Source organism: Monodon monoceros, unplaced genomic scaffold (assembly GCF_005190385.1).
Source record: "Monodon monoceros isolate NGI ecotype Baffin Bay Population unplaced genomic scaffold, NGI_Narwhal_1 Super_Scaffold_18, whole genome shotgun sequence".
Lineage (NCBI taxonomy): Eukaryota > Metazoa > Chordata > Mammalia > Artiodactyla > Monodontidae > Monodon > Monodon monoceros.
In genome coordinates, this window is record NW_021703774.1 from 95454700 (window position 1) to 95471759 (window position 17060).

Consider the following 17060-nt stretch of genomic DNA (forward strand, 5'->3'; position numbering starts at 1 on the left):
TTTATCTGAATTTTTGCTGTTGCTTGTGCATTGTTGTCATATCTAAAAACTATTGCCTAATCCAAGGTCATGAAGATGTGCTCCAATGTTGTCTTCTAAGAGTTTTATAAATTTAGCTCTAAAATTTAGATCTATCATCCATTGTTAGTTAACTTTTATGTACAGTGTAAGGTAGAGTTTCAACTTAATCCTTTTGCATGTGGAATTTGGTTATTACAGTATCACTTGTTGAAGAGAATGTTCTTTACCTATTGAATTGTCTTGGAACCCTTTTAAAAATCAGTTGGGGCTTCCCTGGTGGCACAGTGGTTGAGAGTCCGCCTGCCGATGCAGGGGACACGGGTTCGTATCCCGGTCCGGGAAGATCCCACATGCCGCGGAGCGGCTGGGCCCGTGAGCCATGGCCGCTGAGCCTGCGCGTCCGGAGCCTGTGCTCCGCAACTGGAGAGGCCACAACAGTGAGAGGCCCGCGTACCGCAAAAAAAAAAAAAAAAAAAATCAGTTGAACATATTGGGTTGGCCAAAAAATCATTCGGGTTCCAAGTGTACTGAAGAAACATTTACATATGTCAGTTGTGACTGTTGGTTTCTAAGAAGACCAATACTCCATTGAGCAATACTCCATTGAATACTATGTCTTCTTTATCCATTCATCCGTCGATGGACATCCGGGTTGCCTCCACATCCCAACTTTTGTAAATAATGCTGCTATGAACATGGGGTGCATGTAATCCTTCGAATAGTGTTTTCGTTTTCTTCATATATATGCCCAGGAGTGGAATGGCTGAACCACATGGTAGTTCTGTTTTTGGTTTTTTGAGGAACCTCCATACTGTTTTCCACAGTGGCTACATCAATTAACATTCCCACCAACAGTGCACAATGATTTCCTTTTCCCAGACAGAGGTCTGAGGGCCTGAAATAAGGTGGTAAGCACAGAAATGGAGTGGAGAGACAGATCTGAGAATAAGAGAAATATTGTTAAACCACCATGAATGCTGTTAAAACCATGCATTTAGATCTATTTTAAAGTGTTTTACTCAGTTATGGAATGTCAGTTTGATTCTTTTTTAACAGATTACAATATTCTAATTATATTTTTATTGTTTCATCTATTTTGTGTGTCTTTTTAGACTGAATTTTTATTAAAATTAATTTAAAGTTTTCATCTGCTAACTTTACTTTCTGGATCACCTTGGGGTCTGCTTCATTTATTTATTTGTTTTTCTGATTATCAGGGATTTAGTTCTGTCTTTTCTTATGCCTAGAAATTTTTTATTTAGTGCTGGACATCTTATATAAGATGATTGGTGTTAAAACTTAAATAAAGACCTGGTAAAGTTCTAGAAATATAGTAAAGAGTCAATAAATAGTAAAGATGATTGTTGTTGTTTATTATCATCAGTATTTTATATAGGAAGTTGTATTTATGATTGAAGTTAGTTATGGAAGCAATGTATGTGTTTTCGAAGACCTTCAAAAGTACTTTAAACAAAAGCCAAAAGAAAAATAAATGCATTTGTTTCATATTGTTAAATACGTTCTACCATCTCTTTTTTAAAAAGTATTTTTAGAGTATTTTTATATTTATTAAAAAATTGTGAAGATGGTACAGAGAATTTCCATACAAAGTTTCACCTACTATTAACATCTAACATTGTATAGCACATTTATTACAATTAGTGAAACATTATTAATATATTATTATTAACTAAAGTTTATAGTTTCTTCAGATTTCCTTTGTTTTCACCTCATGCCCTTTTTCTGATCCAGGATCCTGTCCAAAATAACAGATTACATTTAGTTGTCACATCTCCTTAGGGACCTCTTGACTGTTACAGCTTCTCAAAATTTTCCTTAGTTTTGGTAAAATACTTGACAGCTTTGAGGAATACTGGTCAGGCCCAATATTTTAATTTTCATTAGAGGAAAACATTCTTCTGAAATATTCAACTTATTATTTATTATTTAGTAAATGATGATGTAGTTGTATAATTTATGAACAAGTCGGGTTCCAAAAATAATTTTTTTTAACATCTTTATTGGAGTATAATTGCTTTACAATGTTGTGTTAGTTTCTGCTGTATAACAAAGTGAATCAGCTATACGCATAGGTGTATCCCCATATCCCCTCCCTCTTGCATCTCCCTCCCACCCTCCTTATCCCACCCCTCTAGGTGGTCACAAGGCACCGAGCTGATCTCCCTGTGCTATGCAGCTGCTTCCTGCTAGCTATCTATTTTACATTTGGTAGTGTATATATGTCAATGTTACTCTCTCACTTCGTCGCAGCTTACCCTTCCCCCTCCCCGTGTCCTCAAGTCCATTCCCTACGTCTGTGTCTTTATTCCTGTCCTGCCCCGAGGTTCATCAAAACAATTTTTTTTTTAGATTCCATATATATGTGTTAGCATACAGTATTTGTTTTTCTCTTTCTGACTTCACTCTGTATGACAGACTCTAGGTCCATCCACCTCACTACAAATAACACAATTTCGTTTCTTTTTCTGGCAGAGTAATTAATATTCCATTGTATACATGTGCCACATCTTTATCCATTCATCTGTCGATGGACACTTAACGTTGCTTCCATGTCCTGGCTATTGTAAATAGTGCTGCAGTGAACATTGTGGTACATGACTCATGGTTTTCTCAGGGTATATGCCCAGTAGTGGTATTGCTGGGTCATATGGCAGTTCTCTTTTTAGTCCAAAAATCCTTTTTTTAAAAATCATTAATTAATTAATTAATTAATTTATGTCTGCGTTGGGTCTTCATTGCTGCCCGCAGGCTTTCTCTAGTTGCGGCGAGTGGGGGCTACTCTTTGTTGCGGTGCGTGGGCTTCTCGTTGTGATGGCTTCTCATGTTGTGGAGCACGGGCTCTAGGCGCATGGACTTCAGTTGTTGTGGCTCACGGGCTCTAGAGCGCAGGCTCAGTAGTTGTGGCGCACGGGCTTAGTTGCTCTGCGGCATGTGGGATCTTACTGGACCAGGGATCGAACCCGTGTCCCCTGCATTGGCAGGCGGATTCTTAACCACTGCGCCACCGGGGAAGTCCCTAGAAGTTCTTAATGAAACTTAAAGGATTCTAAGCTAATCTATAATAGTCAAATGTGTGGAAGGGAGCGATTAGGGATGAACTTGTTAAGGTTTAGTCCTGTATAATGAGTTTCGTCTGCATATTTGGTTAATAGGATGTTACTGAAGGAGGATAGTCAACAAAGAGTGTCACAGTACATAGTATCCATGGACAGGCCAGAAGAAATGAAGGGAAATAGAGCCCTGGTTGCTTTTAATTTAGTTAAATGGAGGATAACCTGGATAACCTGAGCATAATCTTTTTTTTTTTTTCTTAAGGTTTAGATTTTAAGCTTGTTCAAGCAATCTACCTAACTAATCTTTGTTAAAACTGAAAATAAATATTTATAGCAGGATAGAGTTAGATGCCTTGTGAAAGAAAAATAGTTACAGAACATTCATATTTTAAATTTCGACTACCAAAATTATTCATTTATTAATATGTTTTATATTGAATACTCCTATATATTACTTTGCTAATAATTGCTTTATAGCTCCTGATGATGGTAAACAGTATTATAACCTCTGCATCTTATACATATCTTGATTTCAATCCAATAATCTAATAGAAAAAAAAGGTCATAATTTGAATATTTAAAAGGTACATTGTTACATAAGAAAATTTTATTTTATTTTATTTTTGCAGAACTATTATGGAGCTGCTAAGATGATTTTTTCTGATAACCCACTTGGTCTGACCTGTGGAATGGTATGTCCAACTTCTGATCTTTGTGTAGGTGGATGCAATTTATATGCCACTGAAGAGGGACCAATTAATATTGGTGGATTGCAACAGTTTGCTACTGAGGTATGTAAGATATATACATTGTTCCCCTCCCCCCAAAGCACAAAAATCTTAAAATAACTTTAATTCTTGATGCTTTGTTGATATCCAATATTTTTAGTGTGATAATACAGGTAAAGTGAAAGTGTTTTGTGCCATAAACAGTATTTTTATTCAACAACTTGGCTTCAAAAATGAAATTTTCTAAAACCATATGTCAATTTAATTGTAATCCCAGAAGGTTATTAAAAAACTTTCACTGAAAATTATATGAAGTGGAGGATCTGAAAATGGGATATATTCATTAACTTTACATTGGAGTGTGGCTAGGAGCCCTCATTATGAAAAGACTATCTTGCTTAACTGATTCTTTTTCCAGAAACTGTCTTTAATCTTTACAGCTTGAAATGATGCATCAGTATTCTTCTGTAATATTTTTTGAGTAATAGAGGTTGTAGAATTATCAAACACCCTGAAACTGAATAATATTCTTTAACATTAGCTTTTGTGAATTTATGGATTAAAAGCCGGTGTGTTATTTGAATGCAAATTTATAATGAAGTAATATGAAAACATTTTGTCCCTATTTATCCTGTAAGTTTGTGCCATGTCTTTCTCTTTTATGAATCCTTTTTAAATGACTTTGATTCTCTGGGACATCTTATTCTCTCTGGGGTCTCCCTTTTGGAGTCAACTACCAGGTCAATTCCCATGTATCATTTAAATGACCAGCGTATATGGAGGTTCCAGTAAAATTTTGTAATCCTTGGTGTCCAGTTGGCTAGGATACCAAATTAAATGCCTGCCAACACTAGATTTTTAGTTAATTACTTCCCTGTCTGATTTTGTCAACTTAATATATGCAATCTATTCTTTCTTTTTAGGACCCTTCCCATAGTATCCCTCAAGCTTAAATTTCACTTTGCTTTTAGTAATAAATCAGGGTTATTCCCTTCCTGCTTTCTGACAGGTTAATTCTAAGGAAGGCCTCCTGGGAATGAGAAAATAGAAACAATTTGAGGTTGTGAGTTGTTGCAATAAATTCTTGGATTTAATTTCTTTTCCTACCAAATTCAAAATTGCATTAGGCTTACCTGACCAGTACAAGGTATGATCTTTACAACCTGAGAAAATCCTTAGTTGATGGAGAAGATTCACTTGAATTCTTCCACATTTTTCTTTGGGGACTCATTGCCTCTTCATTAAAACAGGGCAAGCTTGCAAGGATGTAGTAAGTAAAAGGTCACATAATATGTATACGAACTAACACTGCATTTCAAAACAAGATGAGTTAAAATAATATTGTTAGTTTGTCAGTGACCTGACAACAGAGAGGGAGAAGGCGAAAGGGGGAGAGCGATAAGGCAAGGGGAGGAGAGTGGGGGGGAGAGAGAGAGAGAGAGAGAGCGAGCACACGCGGGAGAGAGGAAACAGAGAGAGGGAGAGAAAGGGAAACACCATTCCTCTGAGAACTCTCACTTGGTTTTAATGAGGTTACTACCACTGCTTTCCAAAGCAGTCTGTTTATTTAAGACATAGCATAGATTAGAATGGCATTAAAATTATTTTAAGTGACTCATGGAATTTAGATAGGAATATATCTTATTATGTTCCATTTTTACTTTGTATTACTGTGTCTTCAAATATATCTATCAAATCATAAATAAAAATCTCCCAGTGGAACTATATAGAAAAGCTTTCCATTCTTTTGTTATTTTTAAGTTGACTACTTAGGGCAAGTTATTGTAGAGAGTTCTGTGAAAGCGTTGTTTACTTAAATTTACCCAACTGTCATAGTTGTGAAGGTAAGCAGAAACAGACTCACAGATATAGAAAACGAACTTGTGGTTACCAAAGGAGAGAGGGAATGGGGGGGGACAAATTAGGGGTATGGAATTAACAGATACAAACTACCATGTATAAAATAGATAAGCAGCAAGGATATACTATATAGCACAGGGAATTACACTCATTATCTTGTAATAACCGAAAATGGAGTATAATCTGCAAAATACTGAATCACTATTCTGTACACCTGAAACTAACACTAAATCAACTACACTTCAGTTAAAAAAATAAGCAAAATACAATGAACTAATTGACTTCCAGTGAAAAGAAAAAGTATAACTATTTTAAATAATATTAAAATAAAAATATTAAATTATAAATAACAGTATACAAAATACTGTTATTCTTTCAAACTAATAAACTATTGACGTGAATACTTAAGTCAAAGTGGAACACGATGCAAATAATTTCATGTTTTGGTTGTTTGATAAAACAATGATTGATTTTTGACCTTTAAAGAAATATAAATCTATTTTTCAGCCAAATTAAGCAAAGGTTAGGAAAGCAGAGTAAAATAGTATGATATTTTTCAAAATTGTTTTTCCTATAACTTATAAGTTTTTTCTTTTTTTTAACATCTTTATTGGGGTACAATTGCTTTACAATGGTGTGTTAGTTTCTGCTCTATAACAAAGTGAATCAGTTATATATATACATATGTTCCAATATGTCCTCCCTCTTGCATCTCCCTCCCTCCCACTCTCCCTATCCCACCCCTCCAGGCTGTCACAAAGCACCGAGCTAATATCCCTGTGCCATGCGTCTGCTTCTCACTAGCTATCTACCTTACTACGTTTGTTAGTGTGTGTATGTCCATGACTCTCTCTCGCCCTGTCAAAGCTCACCCTTCCCCCTCCCCATATCCTCAAGTCCGTTCTCCAGTAGGTCTGCGTCTCTATTCCCGTCCCACCCCTAGGTTCTTCATGACATCCTTTTTTTCCTTAAATTCCATATATATGTGTTAGCATACGGTATTTGTCTTTTTCTTTCTGACTTACTTCACTCTGTATGACAGACTCTAGGTCTATCCATCTCATTACAAATAACTCAATTTCGTTTCTTTTTAAGGCTGAGTAATATTCCATTGTATATATGTGCCACATCTTCTTTATCCATTCATCCGATGATGGGCACTTAGGTTGTTTCCATCTCCGGGCTATTGTAAATAGAGCTGCAATGAACATTTCGGTACATGACTCTTTTTGAATTTTGGTTTTCTCAGGGTATATGCCCAGTAGTGGGATTGCTGGGTCATATGGTAATTCTATTTGTAGTTTTTTAAGGAACCTCCATACTGTTCTCCATAGTGGCTGAACCAATTCACATTCCCACCAGCAGTGCAAGAGTGTTCCCTTTTCTCCACACCCTCTCCAGCATTTATTGTTTCTAGATTTTTTGATGATGGCCATTCTGACTGGTGTGAGATGATATCTCATTGTAGTTTTGATTTGCATTTCTCTAATGATCAATGATGTTGAGCATTCTTTCATGTGTTTGTTGGCAGTCTGTATATCATCTTTGGAGAAATGTCTATTTAGGTCTTCTGCCCATTTTTAGATTGGATTGTTTGTTTTTTTGTTATTGAGCTGCATGAGCTGCTTGTAAATTTTGGAGATTAATCCTTTGTCAGTTGCTTCACTTGCAAATATTTTCTCCCATTCTGAGGGTTGTCTTTTGGTCTTGTTTATGGTTTCCTTTGCTGTGCAAAAGCTTTGAAGTTTCATTAGGTCCCATTTGTTTATTTTTGTTTTTATTTCCATTACTCTAGGAGGTGGGTCAGAAAGGATCTTGCTGTGATTTATGTCATAGAGTGTTCTGCCTATGTTTTCCTCTGAGAGTTTGATAGTTTCTGGCCTTACATTTAGGTCTTTAATCCATTTTGATCTTATTTTTGTGTATGGTGTTAGGGAGTGATCTAATCTCATACTTTTACATGTACCTGTCCAGTTTTCCCAGCACCATTTATTGAAGAGGCTGTCCTTTCTCCACTGTACATTCCTGCCACCTTTATCAAAGATAAGGTGTCCATATGTGCGTGGGTTTATCTCTGGGCTTTCTATCCTGTTCCATTGATCTATCTTTCTGTTTTTGTGCCAGTACCATACTGTCTTGATGACTGTAGCTTTGTAGTATAGTCTGAAGTCAGGGAGCCTGATTCCTCCAGCTCCTTTTTTCGTTCTCAAGATTGCTTTGGCTATTCGGGGTCTTTTGTGTTTCCATACAAATTGCGAAATTTTTTGTTCTAGTTCTGGGAAAATGCCAGTGGTAGTTTGATAGGGATTGCATTGAATCTGTAGATTGCTTTGGGTAGCAGAGTCATTTTCACAATGCTGATTCTTCCCATCCAAGAACATGGTATATCTCTCCATCTATTTGTATCATCTTTAATTTCTTTCATCAGTGTCTTATAATTTTCTGCATACAGGTCTTTTGTCTCCTTAGGTAGGTTTATTCCTAGATATTTTATTCTTTTTGTTGCAGTGGTAAATGGGAGTGTTTTCTTGATTTCACTTTCAGATTTTTCATCATTAGTATATAGGAATGCCAGAGATTTCTGTGCATTAATTTTGTATCCTGCTACTTTACCACATTCATTGATTAGCTCTAGTAGTTTTCTGGTAGCATCTTTAGGATTCTCTGTGTATAGTATCATGTCATCTGCAAACAGTGACAGCTTTACTTCTTCTTTTCCGATTTGGATTCCTTTTATTTCCTTTTCTTCTCTGATTGCTGTGGCTAAAACTTCCAAAACTATGTTGAAGAAGAGTGGTGAGAGTGGGCAACCTTGTCTTGTTCCTGATCTTAGTGGAAATGCTTTCAGTTTTTCACCATTGAGGATGATGTTTGCTGTGGGCTTGTCATATATGGCCTTTATTATGTTGAGGAAAGTTCCCTCTATGCCTACTTTCTGCAGGGTTTTTATCATAAATGGGTGTTGAATTTTGTCGAAAGCTTTCTCTGCATCTATTGAGATGATCATATGGTTTTTCTCCTTCAATTTGTTAATATGGTTTATCACATTGATAGATTTGCGTATATTGAAGAATCCTTGCATTCCTGGAATAAACCCCACTTGATCATGGTGTATGATCCTTTTAATGTGCTGTTGGATTCTGTTTGCTAGTATTTTGTTGAGGATTTTTGCATCTATGTTCATCAGTGATATTGGCCTGTAGTTTTCTTTCTTTGTGACATCCTTGTCTGGTTTTGGTATCAAGGTGATGGTGGCCTCGTAGAAGGAATTTGGGAGTGTTCCTCCCTCTGCTATATTTTGGAAGAGTTTGAGAAGGACAGCTGTTAGCTCTTCTCTCAACGTTTGATAGAATTCACCTGTGAAGCCATCTGGTCCTGGGCTTTTGTTTGTTGGAAGATTTTTAATCACAGTTTCAGTTTCAGTGCTTGTGATTGGTCTGTTCATATTTTCTATTTCTTCCTGATTCAGTCTTGGCAGGTTGTGCATTTCTAAGAATTTGTCCATTTCTTCCAGATTGTCCATTTTATTGGCATAGAGTTGCTTGTAGTAATCTCTCATGATTTTTTTTATTTCTGCAGTGTCAGTTGTTACTTCTCCTTTTTCATTTCTAATTCTATTGATTTGAGTCTTCTCCCTTATTTTCTTGATGAGTCTGGCTAATGGTTTATAAATGTTGTCTATCTTCTCAAAGAACCAGCTTTTAGTTTTATTGATCTTTGCTATCGTTTCCTTCATTTCTTTTTCATTTATTTCTGATCTGATTTTTATGATTTCTTTCCTTCTGCTAGCTTTGGGGTTTTTTCGTTCTTCTTTCTCTAATTGCTTGAGGTGCAAGGTTAGGTTGTTTATTCGAGATGTTTCCTGCTTCTTAAGGTGGGCTTGTATTGCTATAAACTTCCCCCTTGGAACTGCTTTTGCTGCATCCCATAGGTTTTGGGTCGTTGTGTCTCCACTATCATTTGTTTCTAGGTATTTTTTTATTTCCTCTTTGATTTCTTCAGTGATCACTTCATTATTAAGTAGTGTATTGTTTAGCCTCCATGTGTTTGTATTTTTTACAGATCTTTTCCTGTAATTGATATCTAGTCTCATGGCATTGTGGTCAGAAAAGATACTTGATACAATTTCAATTTTCTTAAATTTACCAAGGCTTGATTTGTGACCCAAGATATGATCTATCCTGGAGAATGTTCCATGAGCACTTGAGAAAAATGTGTATTCTGTTGTTTTTGGATGGAGTGTCCTATAAATATCAATTAAGTCCATCTTGTTTAATGTATCATTTAAAGCTTGTGTTTCCTTATTTATTTTCATTTTGGATGATCTGTCCATGGGTGAAAGTGGGGTGTTAAAGTCCCCTACTATGAATGTGTTACTGTCGATCTCCCCTTTTATGGCTGTTAGTATTTGCCTTATGTATTGAGGTGCTCCTATGTTGGGTGCATAACTATTTACAACTGTTATATCTTCTTCTTGGATCGATCCCTTGATCATTATGTAGTGTCCTTCTTTGTCTCTTTTAATAGTCCTTATTTTAAAGTCTATTTTGTCTGATATGAGAATTGCTACTCCAGCTTTCTTTTGGTTTCCATTTGCATGGAATATCTTTTTCCATCCCCTTACTTTCAGTCTGTATGTGTCTCTAGGTCTGAAGTGGGCCTCTTGTAGACAGCATATATAAGGGTCTTGTTTTTGTATCCATTCAGCCAATCTGTGTCTTTTGGTGGGAGCATTTAGTCCATTTACATTTAAGGTAATTATCGATATGTATGTTCCTATTCCCATTTTCTAAATTGTTTTGGGTTCATTATTATAGGTCTTTTCCTTCTCTTGTGTTTCTTGTCTAGAGAAGTTCCTTTAGCATTTGTTGTAAAGCTGGTTTGGTGGTGCTGAACTCTCTCAGCTTTTGCTTGTCTGTAAAGGTTTTAATTTCTCCATCAAATCTGAATGAGATCCTTGCTGGGTAGAGTAGTCTTGGTTGCAGGTTTTTCTCCTTCATCACTTTCAGTATGTCCTGCCACTCCCTTCTGGCTTGTAGGGTTTCTGCTGAGAGATCAGCTGTTAACCTTATGGGGATCCCCTTGTGTGTTATTTGTTGTTTTTCCCTTGCTGCTTTTAATATGCTTTCTTTGTATTTAATTTTTGACAGTTTGATTAATATGTGTCTTGGCGTATTTCTCCTTGTATTTATCCTGTATGGGACTCTCTGTGCTTCCTGGACTTGATTAACTATTTCCTTTCCCATATTAGGGAAGTTTTCAACTATAATCTCTTCAAATATTTTCTCAGTCCCTTTTTCTCTTCTTCTTCTGGAACCCCTATAATTCGAATGTTGGTGCGTTTAATGTTGTCCCAGAGATCTCTGAGACTGTCCTCAGTTCTTTTCATTCTTTTTTCTTTATTCTGCTCTGCAGTAGTTATTTCCACTACTTTATCTTCCAGGTCACTTATCCGTTCTTCTGCCTCAGTTATTCTGCTATTGATCCCTTCTAGAGTATTTTTAATTTCATTTATTGCGTTGTTCATTGTTGCTTGTTTCATCTTTATTTCCTCTAGGTCCTTGTTAACTGTTTCTTGCATTTTGTCCATTCTATTTCCAAGATTTCGGATCATCCTTACTATCATTATTCTGAATTCTTTTTCAGGTAGACTGCCTATTTCCTCTTCATTTGTTAGGTCTGGTGCATTTTTATCTTGCTCCTTCATCTGCTGTGTGTTTTTCTGTCTTCTCATTTTGCTTATCTTACTGTGTTTGGAGTCTCCTTTTTGCAGGCTGCAGGTTCGTAGTTCCCGTTGTTTTTGATGTCTGTCTCCAGTGGCTAAGGTTGTTTCAGTGGGTTGTGTAGGCTTCCTGGTGGAGGGGACTAGTGCCTGTGTTGTGGTGGATGAGGCTGGATCTTGTCTCTCTAGTGGGCAGGTTCACGTCTGGTGGTGTGTTTTGGGGTGTCTGTGGCCTTATTATGATTTTAGGCCGCCTCTCTGCTAATGGGTGGGGTTGTGTTCCTGTTTTGCTAGTTGTTTGGCATAGGTTGTCCAGCACTGTGGCTTGCTGGTCGTTGAGTGAAGCTGGGTGCTGGTGTTAAGATGGAGGTCTCTGGGAGATTTCTGCCGTTTAATATTATGTGGAGCTGGGAGGTCTCTTGTGGACCAGTGACCTGAAGTTGGCTCTCCTACCTCAGAGGCAGAGCCCTGACTCCTGGCTGGAGCACCAAGAGCCTTTCATCCACACGGCTCAGAATAAAAGGGAGAAAAAGTAGAGAGAAGTAGTAGAAGTATGAGGAAAGAAAGAAGGAAAGGAGGAAAGGAAGGAAGGAAGAAAGAAGCAAAGAAGGAAATAAAGGAGGGAGGGAGGGAGGAAGGAAGGAAGGAGGGAAAGAAGGAAAAAAGACAGAAAGAAAGAAGATACAGTAAAAATAAAATAAAGTATAATATAGTTATTGAATTAAAAATATTTAGAAAAAAAAAAGGGACGGATAGAACCTTAGGACAAATGTTGGAAGCAAAGCTATACAGAGAAAATCTTACACAGAAGCATGCACATACACCCTCACAAAAAGAGGTAAAGGGGGAAAAATCATAAATCTTGCTCTCAGAGACCACCTCCTCAATTTGGGGTGATTCGTTGTCTAAAGGAGTGAAGGAAGGAAGGAAAGAAAGAAAGAAAGAACGAAGGTAAAGTATAATAAAGTTATTATAATTAAAATTAATTATTAAGAAAAAAATTTTTTTAAAAAAACCATGGACGGATAGAGCCCTAGGACAAATGGTGGAAGCAAGACTATACAGACAAGATCTCACACAGAAGCATAGGCGTACCCATTCACAAAAAGAGGAAAAGGGAAAAAAATCATAGATCTCGCTCCTAAAGTCCACCTCTTCAATTTGGGATCATTCCTTATCTATTCAGGTATTCCACAGATGCAGGGTATATCAAGTTGATTGTGGAGCTTTAATCCGCTGCTTCTGAGGCTGCTGGGAGAGATTTTCCTTTCTCTTCTTTGTTCTCACAGCTCACAGGAGCTCAGCTTTGGATTTGGCCCTGCCTCTGCGTGTAGGTCGGTGGAGGGCGTCTGTTTTTTGCTCAGACAGGACGGGGTTAACGGAGCCGCTGATTCGGGGGCTCCGGCTCACTCAGGCCGGGGGTGCGGGAGGGAGGGAGGGGCACTGCGTGCGGGGCGGGCCTGCGGCGGCAGAGGCCGGCGTGACGTTGCTCCAGCCTGAGGCCCGCCGTGCGTTCTCCCGGGGAAGTTGTCCCTGGATCCCGGGAACCTGGCAGTGGCGGGCTGCACAGGCTCCGCGGAAGAGGGGTGTGGAGAGTGACCTGTGCTCGCACACAGGCCCTTGGTGGCGGCAGCAGCAGCCGTAGCGTCTCCCGCCCGTCTCTGGGGTCCGCGCTTTTAGCCGCGGCTCGCTCCCGTCACTGGGGTTCGCGCTTTTAGCCGCGGCTCGCGCCTGTCTCTGGGGTTCCTTTAAGCAGCGCTCTTAAACCCCTCTCCTCGCGCACCAGGAAACAAAGAGGGAAGAAAAAGTCTCTTGCCTCTTCGGCAGGTGCAGGCTTTTCCCCGAACTCCCTCCCGGCTAGTCGTGGTGCACTAACCCCTTCAGGCTATGTTCAAGCCGCCAACCCCAGTCCTCTCCCTGCGCTCCGTCCGAAACCGAAACCCGAGCCTGAGCTCGCAGCCCCGCCCGCCCCGGCGGGTGAGCAGACAAACCTCTCGGGCTGGTGAGTGCCGGTCGGCACCAATCCTCTGTGCGGGAATCTCCCCGCTTTGCCCTCCGCACCCGTCGCTGTGCTCTCCTCCGCGGCCCCGAAGCTCCCCCCTCCGCCTCCCGCGGTCTCCGCCCGCGGAGGGGCTTCCTAGTGTGTGGAAACTTTTTCTCCTTCACAGCTCCCTCCCACTGGTGCAGGTGCCGTCCTTATTCTTTTGTCTCTGTTTTTTCTTTTTTTCTTTTGCCCTACCCAGGTCCGTGGGGAGTTTCTTGCCTTTTGGGAGGTCTGAGATCTTCTGCCAGCCTTCAGTAGGTGTTCTGTAGGAGTTGTTCCACGTGTAGATGTATTTCTGGTGTATCCGTGGGGAGGAAGGCGATCTCCGCGTCTTACTCTTCCGCCATCTTCAAGCCGTCCTTGTTATAAGTTATTTTTAAAATAGCAACTCTGTAGTCTGCCATTATCATTTAAATCCATATCTTACACCTTTCCATTTGAACATGGGCATATGATTTGGAGGGACTGTGGTAGAAAAGGAATAAATCACACAAAGGATAGCATGAGGAGAATCAGGAGACCAGCTACTCAGGTACTTTCGTTTGTTCCTGTATTGTCAGTCCTTTGCTGTCCTCACATCTGCGGTGACTTTGCTTCATACACTTTTGTGTGCTTGTGGGACAGACAGGCTACAGGGTGATTCCAAATCTCTCTTGGAGGCAGTTTTTCCTAGTTCAGTTAGGTATAATAATAGTGCTTCAATAAAACAATTTTGGAAATAATAGTTTGCCGTGGATTTTCTTATCAATTTCATCAGGGTCTTAAAAATTTCTCTACAAAAATGTAACACTTGAAAATTTTAGTTTAAAATGTGTTTGATCGTTTAGTTGAATTTTTAAGAAATCGTGTATTTATCACATTTAATAAACCAACTAGACTCTCATTACCTCTCAAATTTAACTAATGAATTGTTGCAAAAAGATAGTGAAATAAGAATGCATCTTTCTACTCATTTCTAAAGTTTGAAAAACAACTATAAGTAGATAATTAGCTGCATGTCAAATCACTTCCCTTTTACTGATGTTAAAGAGTTTTAGAGACAATTTAGAAAAATTAAAATTGAAAGTCCAAGGTTCTAAAGTTTGACTCTAAATCTTAAAGTGAATGAGGTTCAGAGGATTAGTACTTAAGATTGCTTCCTCAATTGTGAATTTTTAGGAATACATTAGATTATGAAATTGGTATCTAAAAACAATATCTATTTTTCCCAGTAAATGTTTTATGAGATTATTTTAATACCCATTACATATACTGTTTTGTGTGGCATATACTTCTTGACACTGTACTTTTAGTTTACTTTTCATATTTTCAGTTAAGAATGGAACTGACAAACGGAATTCCAGACTAAATCAGGTGACTCACTGACAACAGAATTACTCTTTAGATTTTTCTCTAATTGTATCTCTCAGCAGGTTTTTTATATCACCTCTCATTTGTAATACCCAGTTCTTAGCCCACCATCATATAATATTTATATACCATCATATACTATTTATATACCATCATATACTATTTGTGTTTATTTCTATGTTTTATTGAGTAGGCACAGTTGAAATCAAATTGACCAGTGCTTATAATATAATAAAAAAATACACTGATATGATTCAAGCAGCCAGGTATTATGAGGCTACATTAAGTAACCTAGTAAAATTACTTAAATGACATCAATATTTATATTTTGTTAAATGCTGCAATAAATACTTTAAAGAATTGTGAATGAAGAAGGAACATGAATACTTGAGTTAGCGATTATTTTAATAGGACAAATATTATTTCTACCATATATTCATCTTGAACATGGAGTCACTGAAAGCCTTAAACTTTTGCCTTCTACAGGTATATTGGAGTAGAATATAGACACACATACACTAATAAATAATAGAGTATAGCATGTCCTCTCTCAAATAATGTTTTTTTGTGATGCATCCCATCTATGAAATAGATAAGTAGAGAACAAATAAAAAATTTAGGTGCAGTCCTCATATTAAAATCAATTATTAAGAAAAAGTACATAAACTGAAATGTGAGATTGGATATACTCTGTGTGTTATGTCGATTGCTTTATAAATCAGTTAATAAAACAAATGACTGAGATACTTTGGAAAGTGAATGAGAACACTATTAATTAATTCAGGGCAACAGAAACAAACCAGGACTATACCAGGAAAACTGGCTTGTATAAACACCCACTGTATTAAACTCCCACTAGGTAAGGATTCAGTTAATCAAACAAACATTGATTGAACATTGATTAGAATTAAGTATTGTTGTAGGCTGCTTCTACATACTACATGTCCTGAGAAACATTGTAGTTTCTCAGGAAATAATACAAACCAACAATGAAATTTCATAACAAACTTGATAAGCCATATGCATTTACATTAGCATCCTTGGACAAATAATCCAACCTTCATTATTATTATTATTTTTTGTTAAATGGTTTATTTGAGATTTTTCTCATTTCTTGAGGTAGGCTTGTATAGCTATAAACTTCCCTCTTAGAGCTGCTTTTGCTGCATCCCATAGTTTTGGATCGTCGTGTTTTCATTGTCATTTGTCTCTAGGTATTTTTTGATTTCCTCTTAGATTTCTTCAGTGATCTCTTGGTTATTTAGTAACGTTTAGCCTCCATGTGTTTGTGTTTTCTACGTTTCTTCCCCTGTAATTGATTTCTAATCTCATAGCGTTGTGGTCAGAAAAGATGCTTGATATGATTTCAATTTTCTTAAATTTACTGAGGCTTGATTTGTGACCCAAGATATGATCTATCCTGGAGACTATTCTGTGCACACTTGAGAAGAAAGTGTAATCTGCTGTTTTTGGATGGAATGTCCTATAAATATCAATTTAATCTACCTGGTCTATCATGTCATTTAAAGCTTCTGTTTCCTCATTTATTTTCATTTTAGATGATCTGTCCATTGGTGTACGTGAGGTGTTAAAAGTCCCCCACTATTATTGTGTTACTGTCGATTTCCTCTTTTATATCTGTTAGCAGTTGCCTTATGTATTGAGGTACTCGTATGTTGGGTGTATATATATTTATAATTGTTATATCTTCTTCTTGGATTGATCCCTTGATCATTATGTAGTGTCCTTCCTTGTCTCTTGTAACATTCTTTATTTTAAAGTCTATTTTATCTGATATGAGTATTCTACTCCAGCTTTCTTTTGATTTCCATTTGCATGGAATATCTTTCTCCATTCCCTCACTTTCAGTCTGTTATGTGTCCCTAGTTTTGAAGTGGGTCTCTTGTAGACAGCACATATATGGGTCTTGTTTTTGTATCCATTCAGCAAGCCTTTGCCTTTTGGTTGGAGCATTTAATCCATTCACGTTTAAGGTAATTATTGTTATGTATGTTCCTATGACCATTTTCTTAATTGTTTTGGGTTTGTTTTTGTAAGTCCTTTTCTTCTCTTGTGTTTCCCACTTAGAGAAGTTCCTTTAGTATTTGTTGTAGAGCTGGTTTGGTGGTGCTGAATTCTCTTAGCTTTTGCTTGTCTGTAAAGCTTTTGATTTCTCCATTGAATCTGAATGAGATCCTTGCTGGGTAGAGTAATCTTGGTTGTAGGTTCTTCCCTTTCATCACTTTAAGTGTATTATGCCA

The 17060-nt window shown here is 37.6% G+C and overlaps 1 protein-coding gene across 2 annotated transcripts in view; it reads left to right on the forward strand.

The window, feature by feature from the left end:
- Positions 1-17060, forward strand: part of DPYD (dihydropyrimidine dehydrogenase) — an 820498-nt gene that overhangs the window by 208089 nt on the left and 595349 nt on the right. For both annotated transcript variants that reach the window (XM_029227639.1, XM_029227640.1), the window contains exon 5: positions 3725-3886. In XM_029227639.1, the coding sequence (XP_029083472.1) occupies positions 3725-3886 (162 nt within the window). The remainder of the gene's footprint in view (positions 1-3724; positions 3887-17060) is intronic.